Below are 9,813 nucleotides of genomic sequence, written 5' to 3'. Positions count from 1 at the left end.
AATAGTATTTTGGATTCATTCAATCTTGAAACGCATTGTGAGTCGAATGGTAATTGGGATTCATTCAATCTTGAAACGCATTGTGAGTCGAATGGTAATTGGGATTCATTCAATCTTGAAACGCATTGTGAGTCGAATGGTAATTGGGATTCATTCAATCTTGAAACGCATTGTGAGTCGAATGGTAATTGGGATTCATTCAATCTTGAAACGCATTGTGAGTCGAATGGTAATTGGGATTCATTCAATCTTGAAACGCATTGTGAGTCGAATGGTAATTGGGATTCATTCAATCTTGAAACGCATTGTGAGTCGAATGGTATTTTGGATTCATTCAATCTTGAAACGCATTGTGAGTCGAATGGTATTTTGGATTCATTCAATCTTGAAACGCATTGTGAGTCGAATGGTATTTTGGATTCATTCAATCTTGAAACGCATTGTGAGTCGAATGGTATTTTGGATTCATTCAATCTTGAAACGCATTGTGAGTCGAATGGTATTTTGGATTCATTCAATCTTGAAACGCATTGTGAGTCGAATGGTATTTTGGATTCATTCAATCTTGAAACGCATTGTGAGTCGAATGGTAATTGGGATTCATTCAATCTTGAAAGGCCTTGTTCATCCTCTGGGCAGAATGGTATGTGGGATTCATTCAATATTATTGAAAGGCCTTGTTCATCCTCTGGGCAGAATGGTATGTGGGATTCATTCAATATTATTGAAAGGCCTTGTTCATCCTCTGGGCAGAATGGTATGTGGGATTCATTCAATATTATTGAAAGGCCTTGTTCATCCTCTGGGCATAATGGTATGTGCGATTCATACAATCTTGAAAGGCATTGTTCATCCTCAGGAATCCCATCTGGGTCGAATGGTATTTGGGATTCATTCAATATTGAAACGCATTGTTCATCCTCTGAGTCGAGTGGTATGTGTGATTCATTCAATGTTGAAGCATGTCATAACGTGAATGAACTCTTGCTGTTGAAGGCACACTTGGAAAGGACCAGAGAAAAGCTGCTGGAGTCTCAGTTTCTTGACTCTCTCTGGTCATGATCAAAAAAATTTATTTTTTCTTTAATTACTTCCATGGCTGTGAATTATTAGTAGACTTTTTGTGAGAAATTTTTATAAAATATATTCAGTTGGTGCAGGTTTTACTTCTATTGTCGTGCAGCAAGAATTAAGGTAATTCCCTTTTAGTCTTGCTAACATCCCTTTTTAAGTAAAAAAAAAAGAAGCAAAACAGGCAAAGCATTCATCTAAGATTGATTTAGCATGTAGAATTATTTGAAGTAGAATGATATAATTACACTGCACTCATTTGTATGGTTGTTCTCTCTACATCATATGGAATCAGACTCCTTCCTCCTTCTGTACAGGGTGAAAATCACTAACTTGAAACTATGTTTTTGCTACACTTATTCTGTACCTGTAATAAACCACTACAGGGGGATCCATCCCTGCCATTTTTAACAATAGAAATCAAAGCAATGAGTTAGTACCGTTATGTTTGGAAAAAAACAAATAAAGATTGCGCCCTTCTTCATCAAAGAGTTTTGAAGGGAGGTTACCAAAAAGGTAGTGGAAGTTTTGACACTCCATATAGGAAGGTGTGCATTACATGATAAACATGTTTGTTTTGCAAGGGACTGTCAAAAGTTGCATTTGACTTATAATAATTCTTCGTTTTTTTAGTAGAAGTTGAATAGACAAACCTTAATCATTCCTGTTTCTGTACCACATATAATTATGTCATTTGCCGTTAGAAGACTTGTTATCTTGCTTCCTGCTGATAATCTTCCAACTTTGTGCTGTGTTCCTCTCAGCCAAATCTGGTTGCATCATGTATTCGTCGGTTAATATGCAGCAGGTTGCTTACAGATGAAGCGTTACTTAACATGATAAATTTTGTGTAAGTGAGTTGAGTAATGAGCATTTATTTAGTACTCATTATTGAATCATTTACTGCCCCAAGGTAATTTTTATCAAGTAGATAGAGCTTCATTTTTTTCCGTTGGGAACGTGGTTTTCTAGAATTATCAAACTTAAATCTTAGTTTCTATGTAAGATATGCCAGTACCTGGATGTTGCTCATCGACGCACTGAAAATTAAATATATGAAATCCTCCACTACTTCCATTGCCAACACATTGCCTCCCTTTTCTGGCGACATTGATATTTGCGGTTTCTTGTTTTTTCTCCAGTCCTGCATCAGTGGGGGTGTCAATGAAAAGGTACTTGCTTCACATCAACAAGTTGGATTTGTTACCTTTATATGTGAAGCTTCAATTGTTGAACTTGCACTGTATAACCAGTCCTTATATACAACTAATGAGTTCACAGCCTTGTTTTTCATACTCCAACTCTTTGATGGTGCTTTGATCTCTTGCTGCCTGCTGTTTGGAATAGCTAACTCCTGTATTTAGTAATTAATTATATATCTGTAACTCAATTGCTGAATAAGTTGTATTACATGACTTTGAAACAAGATCTTTGATCTGACCTGTATGCTTGAGTCTGTGCAGCCTATATACAGCTTTCCATTTATCAATGTTCCACACCTTATGGATTTATTCTTGAAATATTTACTGGCCTTCCGTGATCCATCAAACACCTATAATAGAACACGTCTTGGTAATGTAATGTAGCATCTTAAAAATTGTTTCTAAACTTGACTTAGGCTCCTTTGTCTGAATGTGATGATCATTTATATCTACCTTCATTTTGTGGCTCTGGGTAACTGCAAAAATTAGTTCTCCATGTGTGTTGATATTTTGAATTGGATCTTTCGTCAGTATAGTCTCTGTACATTCAAGCTTTCTTTCAAACATTTGCCAGATCTGTGGAAAAAGAAAAACTCATCCAATAAATGCATTTTTAGCATGGACTTCAATCACATTTAACATAAAATTTGATTGGTTACTGGTTACCTTTATTGTTTTGTCAGCAGAACCACTCAACAGGCAATTCCCTGATTCAGAAATTGAAAAGCATGTCACAGCCTTTTTATGCTCCCTCACGTCCCTAACAAGTGTTGCTTCTTGTCCTTTGATGTCCCATGCCTATGATGTAAAACCATCAGATATGTTACATTACAAATCTAACACAAATGAGCTCTCTACAGACATATCTAGGCACAACTCATCATCCCAGAATACGACTTAACAAGAGGTCATTATCCTCTTTGTTAATGTGAACCTTAAACTTAAGGCAAGAAGTATGAAGCACATAAAAGTAGCTAACCTTGATTGAACCATCTGTATGTCCACTGTAAAGCTCTCCATTATAGTAGGTGAGCGATGTTACTGCTCCACTATGGCTACTACTCATTTCGAGAATCTGTGTGTGAACACAAGATATTCTCTGCTTACCATTGTGAAGAAAAACTGAGTTAGAAATGAAGAATTGTATCATGATATATACTACTCCCTATGTCCCAGAAAAATGTCACATTTCTATATTTAGAAACAAATAACTTAAAAATTCTCACTTTACCCTTACTGAAATGATTTACAACCACATGAATGTCCAAGACTCGTTTTAGACCACAAGCTTCAAAAGTCTTCATTTCTATCTTAAACTTCGTGCCCAGTCAAATAGTGTCACATAAAATGGGAACGAGGGAGTAATTATTTCTCATGCATGCATCATGACAACACGACACCTCCATTTCTGGTGTTGACTCAGTGATCTACCAAACATATTTGTTAATGCCTCTCTGCCTTTTGAAGTTTTCTGTAATCCTTGTTCTACATTTTAGTGTTAAAGGAAAAATTTCGGTTCCTATGCAGGAAAAGGCCCTAGTAGTCTCTTTGACACTATGGAATTTATTCCAACTTGTTAACTGATATAGTTGCCAACCTTGTTACAGTTCTTCCAAGGATGTGGCTAGTTGATAAGAAGTTATAGTTTACTTGTTTATGATGCATGTTCTATACATTCACTTGTATTAGATGCGATGATCAGGTAGAGATGACTGGTACAAATGATTGCATTATGGTGCTGTTGACATCACATACAGGCTACAGTCAGAATATATAAGAAAGAAAACTGATGTCTCCTTACCCATTTGTTTGGCTGGATATAGTCAGCAACCTTAAGTAATTCTTCTGCCATCCAACTCATGTTGGAAAGGCGTCTTAGTGACTCTCTAACTCCTTCTGAAAAGTTGACTAGCTTTTTCATCCCTGTAAGAGTTTCCCATTTCAGGCACATATTTGAAGTGAAAGCAAGTCAACTTATGCATTTGGTGATTAGTGCATATTTAGATATTTACCTCTTCCGGAAGTATAATAATAGATACAAAGACATCCTAATAGCCTTTCTTCAAGCTCCAGTCCTGGATGAACAAATTGCTCAATTCTACTAAGTAAAATCTCACAGGCTGCATATCTCAAATCATCAGGGGCTTTCGTGATTTCAGACCCCAACCATGCAGTTGCAGCAAGATAATCTCGGGAGGTACTTCTTGATTCGCTCTTAAGTCCTTTCTCTAAAGCATGGAATAGAGGACTTCCAAACTTTAAGAAGCGCCTCGCTACTTTGCTACCCCATGTCTCTATGCCAATGTCCTGTTAGTTCATGGAGTCTTTAGAACAAGTAAACAACTCATGGGTGCAGTAATTCCACAAGTGGGGTCTGGGGAGGATAGAGTGTACGCAGATCTTACCTTACCCCTACCAAGGGAGGTAGAGAGGTTGTTTCTGGCAGACCCTTGGCTCAAGGATTTGTAAAAAAAAATACATGGTAGCCAAGTTCAGTGCGGACCTTAGTGCCTCTAAGCAAATATCAACAGTATAAACTTCTTCATGAAGAAGAATAAATAAAGATTAAAATTATTATTTTCGCATGGTAATGAATGGTAGCTCTGGGTGCATAAATGCATAACCAGACAAAACAATTGAAATGGAGAGAATACTGGGTAATATTAGAGGGCACCAGGCTAAATTGGATCTTGAAAGAAAAAACCACCTGTAGACATTTATCCGAAAAGTCAACGTTCTTTATCATGTTCTTGTGTGGCAATGAAGTCAAACCGGCCTTTTTAAGCAACCATGGTATTGTGTAGGGTTCTCCTGACCAAGAGAAGGTTCCACCAAGGTTGGATAGGATGAACGCTGATAGAGCCTGTGTTGCAGAATTCTCTTCACACGACACTGACTCGAGTAGAGCTTCCATAGCCTCTTCAGAATATACAAATTTACCTGATGTTTCTTCCTGAAAATTTGACATCATCAAAGGTTCATGGTGACACCTTATGGTTTGTAAGTAAATGTAAAAGATATATGGATTGGTATAAACTTAGTTATACAGGGATGCAACCAGCTATAGGTAAATTGTGACTTTATGGTTGTAGAAAGAATAAAAGAAAATAAACATTTCCAGGTTTTCTGCTGTGTAGTGTTTCGTGGTAACTTTCTTAAGCTATAAAATGTAATTTGTTTTTTTGTTTTTTTTCTTGTGTATTTCGGTGTCCAATATCATGAAATCGTGATATCCCTATATGTTGGGAGATCCTAAGCTCAACATACGCTATTCTATTGCAGGTGTTTAGTTACGTACACCTGCTCGTTCTTTTATCCTCACACACATTTTTTTCCAGATGCTTTGAAAGACAACACTTCAATATGCTTACCAGCATGTCTAACTGAAGCAACAAATTTGCTGCCAAAATTTTGTACTCTGGTTGTGACTTTTGGATGAGAAGCAATAATGCACACATATTGTTGTTGCTTCCGTCTTGTTGTATTTTCTGCAGCACCTCAATGGCTGATGACCTGATGCGAAAGAGATTGAATATGTCCTGAAATTTTCTTGATCATATCTTTAAGGTATAAAGTAAGCAGTAACTTACTTCTGAGAAATATGCTGTATAAGGAAGACGATATTGTTTATGGTCACTTTGTTTAACTAGGGTACATTTTTAGATGAGATAATAATTCGATTCGTTGGATTCTTTCATAAGATAATAAATTATGGTGAATTAAAACCTCGGTAAAGGTGTCACTGATTTGATTCTAAGAACAAAAGCTTAGCTTACATATTACGTCGCCATTATCCCCACTCCCATGCTGATGATTACCTTTCAGTTTTCATTTTCTTTGAGAGTTCTTATCGTGATCAATCATCAATGTCATTATCTTCCCAGCAGAGAATAAAGAAAATGGTGAATAGGTAGATAGTTTCATACCTTGGAATTCTCAGCAGTTCATGAAAAAACTCCAATGCAATTGACGTTGCACGCTCATGGTTGCTTCTCAAAAGAGAGATAAATGGGGCCAGTGGAGCAGAATGGTTTATCTGTTTTCTGCATTGACCATCGAATTGCATACATCTGATAAGAACAGCTGCCAGAGCAATAATCTCTTCCAGGTTGTTGTTTCTTGAGACATCCAAGAGCCCTGAGAGTACTTCGGGTGAGCTGATCACAGCTAATTGTGTTTCACTCGATGTATAGTCGAATGCCGTGACTAGTGCTTCCATAATCATCAATGACGCCGCTGGAGGTGTTATCTGCAGTGTTCTTAGGCTACATTTGTAATTGTTTGAAGCACACACCACATCCACAAGACATGGTAAAAGTTCTAATGTCTTGATTTCTGCAGGAGATGGATTTATTAAGTAAATTAGTATAGCTGCTTCATGAACATTTTTCTTAAGAGCAGTTGCCAAATGATTCAATTGTAACCCTTTCCTCTTAACGTCATCAACAAGTGATCTGTTCCTTGAAATAATAATTGATAGGACTGAGACTGATTCTCGTATCACATGTTCTTCTCTGGATGTTGATATAGCCCTCAAAAGTTGATCAATAATTATGTCTTTTAGCAAAGAATACTTGAGTCCTGTTTTGTTGTTCAGTAGTTCATATATTGTTGTAAGGTCAACTGTGTAGTCTTTATAATCCCCAAACTCTTCTGAGAAACACAACTTTGAAATTATTTTCTCAAGTAGTGCTGCTTGTTCTGCTTGAGAATTTTCTTCAGCATATTCAGATATTTCTTTTAAGGTCTTCTTGCACCTGTTCTTTTGCCGTGAAGAAATCCTTGGGTGCTGTGTTTTGCAGAGCTGATAATCACGTAAAGTCATGGACATCGGATATCCATCAGATCTACTATCAATCATCTGTAAGCCCTGTTGCATTGTTGCTGCTTCATTGTTACCACTCAAATGTATGTGTGTTTTCATGCCTCTGATTCCTTCTGCTGACAAATCAGTATGACTAAACGAACCGGAGAATCTTCTGGAGAGCGAGTTAGTGATTTCTACTCTGCTTCCTTCGTTGCGTCTTAGTCCTGAAACTTGTGATTTACAAACCAAGCTTTCCAAAAACAGTGAGGAACGAGAAGATTTTTGGTTCCTGTATTCATTGAGTTAGTTGAGTTAATGTGAATATCAGACCCACTCAGGTATCAGGCTAAATCTAAAAGCAGGTGAGTGAGGACTGAACTGATAAAAAGCCTCTGTTTGCTGATTTTCTAGGCTCCATTTTGAAGTGATTTCCATGTCTTCTGCATATTCCTGAATCAAAAAGATGATGAGATTGTGTGCATGCTTGTGTGAGTGTTTAGTTTTCAAAGGGCTATTCAATTCAACTCATCTTTTTCGTGATTGTCTTTATCAAGATATTACCTCATGAAAATTTTCACTTGCAGAACTGCTGCCGCTGAAATCAAATGTCTCTGACTCTGAATCAAGCAATATATCTTTGAGACATTTGGTGGTTGAGTTCTTGGGTGTTTCTGCTACGCCACTCCTTAGTTCAGTAATAGCTACCTGTTTTTCCTTTGTGCACTCGTTGGATGCGATAATTGTCTTCTCTTCCTCATTCTTAGCATCATTTTGGGCATTAAAAGGATGCACCTTCTCAAACTGCATTCATGTTCTATTAATTTGAAAGTCATACAAACTGAAACAATTATCAGGAGAATTAGGACCTTAGACTGACTAAACATAGGGAAAGGTGAGAAAACACTGATGCAAGTTTTGAATTTGAGACCCCTGTACATTTTGTTGTTTACCCTTATCTTGACCATTACTACAGTGTCTGTAGAGATTCTGTTCTATTTTCATTTTTGTGACCTTCATATGGCCTACTCTACGTGACATAACCACATCAAGTTATGTGTCTAAGGCAGAATTTTTGGTATCGTGCTCAGACTTATCCAAGAGGATTAGTTATACTTACATTTGAAGAGCTGCACTGCTTGTTTTCATGCTTACATGAATCTGAAGATTTACTCCTGTTAAACAGACATAATTTGGATGAGAATGAGCTTTTACTGAAATGTTCCGATCCAGTGCTTCTAAAATGTCAGTTTTAAAGGTTGGACTCATAAATTGCTAAAAACTAATCATACTTGGTCATATCATCCAATCCATTTCAATAGGTCTTCACCAGATATTATTCACTTCCACTGAAATTTTCTCAAGTATTAAAGCTTCGCCAAGGCGTGTTCTTATCAGAAATGTTTATTACTGAAATTGCTAAATGTAGTGTGCACTTCAAATTCTGGCTTATATCGACTGCTTATCTGTAACATAGTCTAGGAAACTTACATTATCTGCTGTAATTCATGTTGAGTTGAAGTGACGCTGCTGGACTCACCGTTCCTCAGAGAGGCGTCTTCTCCAGAAGACATAATTTGATAATACATAAGCCAAGCTTTGTATCTCCTAGCCATCTTTACCATCATAGCATAGACCTCATTCTCATCTTTGGAATGTGGTTCATGGTCAAAGCATAAGACGGATAACCGTCTGCAGAGTTCGGTAGCAATTTCAGTGTGAAGAAGCCTAGGAGAAACAGCAAGAGCTTGAAGAAAATGCATAGCAACCTGCCACTCATCCCCTTGGAGCTTTCTAACAACAGAGAGGTAAAAGTAAGAGTAGCCTGTCAAATAACTGTTTGGAATTCCTGCTGTTTCTCCATGTTCATCAAGTGATGCTGGCACTTGAAGCATATTCTCTGAATTCTGCAGCCTTGAGGTTCTCTCTTGACTCCATTTTGCTTGAAGTGCTGCTTCTATACTCTCTATCCCCCAATAAAGATTAGACAATATCGACTGCTCCGAAAACTCGAGATACCCTCTATTACTACAAACATCAAGCTTGGAACTGCATTTCAATTTCAAGGATTTCCAAGATTTTGTATCTGCAAGCAATGCAGTTATGTGCTGATTTATAACAGCAACGACTTTGCGTACCGACTCGAGGTCTAGTTTATCATCATCATATGAAAATACTGGAGGAGTGGAAGAAGCCATTGAATTATGTGACATTTTGGCCTCATGAAGAAGAAGAAATACTGTTTACAGATAAGTGTAGTAGAGTGGCTTTTTCTGTATTCTTTGCTCGTGATTGTTGCCAAATTCTGTGTCTTTTAGGGGACCCTATGCTACAGACAAAGATATGGCCGTTGCCCCCATTAATGGAGGGAAAGTTTTACATTAAAGAAATAAAGGACAAATGTTTGAGGTTGTTATTGTCTTTACTGAGTAATAATGAACAAGGTAACTTGAATTGAGTGAATTGATACATATAGTTAATGCCAACTAAATTTGGTGTCGGTGTCTAGGAGTTTTTCGGTATAACCATCAACTATTTGATTTGATTAATCAGATTCGTTTTAGATCAGGTCTATTAAGAGAGGGATTTTTCCCTTTTCGAGATCACAACTCAGAGGAATTCTATTCATCGCACCACAGTCCTGTGTGGTAATTAATTGAACAGATTGCAAGATTCCCTTTTGATGAAATAATTGGACAGTGCTAAGCGTGATTATTGTTTAATTCTACATTTAGG

The 9,813-nt window shown here is 37.2% G+C and overlaps 1 protein-coding gene across 1 annotated transcript; it reads right to left on the bottom strand.

Moving 5' to 3' along the window:
* Positions 1-1,254: 1,254 nt before the first annotated feature.
* On the bottom strand, positions 1,255-9,588 carry LOC102584479 (putative E3 ubiquitin-protein ligase LIN). The gene is made up of 17 exons (XM_006342746.2): positions 8,569-9,588; positions 8,198-8,252; positions 7,642-7,881; positions 7,460-7,530; positions 6,200-7,369; positions 5,645-5,786; positions 4,981-5,226; positions 4,286-4,580; positions 4,075-4,196; positions 3,253-3,372; positions 2,940-3,071; positions 2,727-2,849; positions 2,513-2,623; positions 2,279-2,425; positions 2,090-2,215; positions 1,725-1,841; positions 1,255-1,469 (listed from the first exon to the last, which is right to left on the bottom strand). Exons 1-17 carry the CDS (start codon positions 9,288-9,290, stop codon positions 1,452-1,454), a joined length of 3,957 nt encoding a protein of 1,318 aa, XP_006342808.1. The 5' UTR covers positions 9,291-9,588; the 3' UTR covers positions 1,255-1,451.
* Positions 9,589-9,813: the final 225 nt, after the last annotated feature.

The sequence above is a fragment of the Solanum tuberosum genome, unplaced genomic scaffold (genome assembly GCF_000226075.1).
Source record: "Solanum tuberosum cultivar DM 1-3 516 R44 unplaced genomic scaffold, SolTub_3.0 scf00035, whole genome shotgun sequence".
NCBI lineage: Eukaryota > Viridiplantae > Streptophyta > Magnoliopsida > Solanales > Solanaceae > Solanum > Solanum tuberosum.
The sequence above is the reverse complement of the archived record's forward strand: the minus strand, read 5'-3'. Positions and strand labels throughout refer to the sequence as shown.

Coding starts and splice junctions, on each gene's coding strand:
- LOC102584479 (XM_006342746.2), bottom strand. CDS start 9,290: ATGTCACATAATTCAATGGCTTCTTCCACTCCTCCAGTATTTTCATAT. Junction 3,072..3,252: donor ATACAGATGGTTCAATCAAG/GTTAGCTACTTT, acceptor TTTACATCATAG/GCATGGGACATCAAAGGACA. Junction 2,624..2,726: donor CCCAGAGCCACAAAATGAAG/GTAGATATAAAT, acceptor GTTCTATTATAG/GTGTTTGATGGATCACGGAA.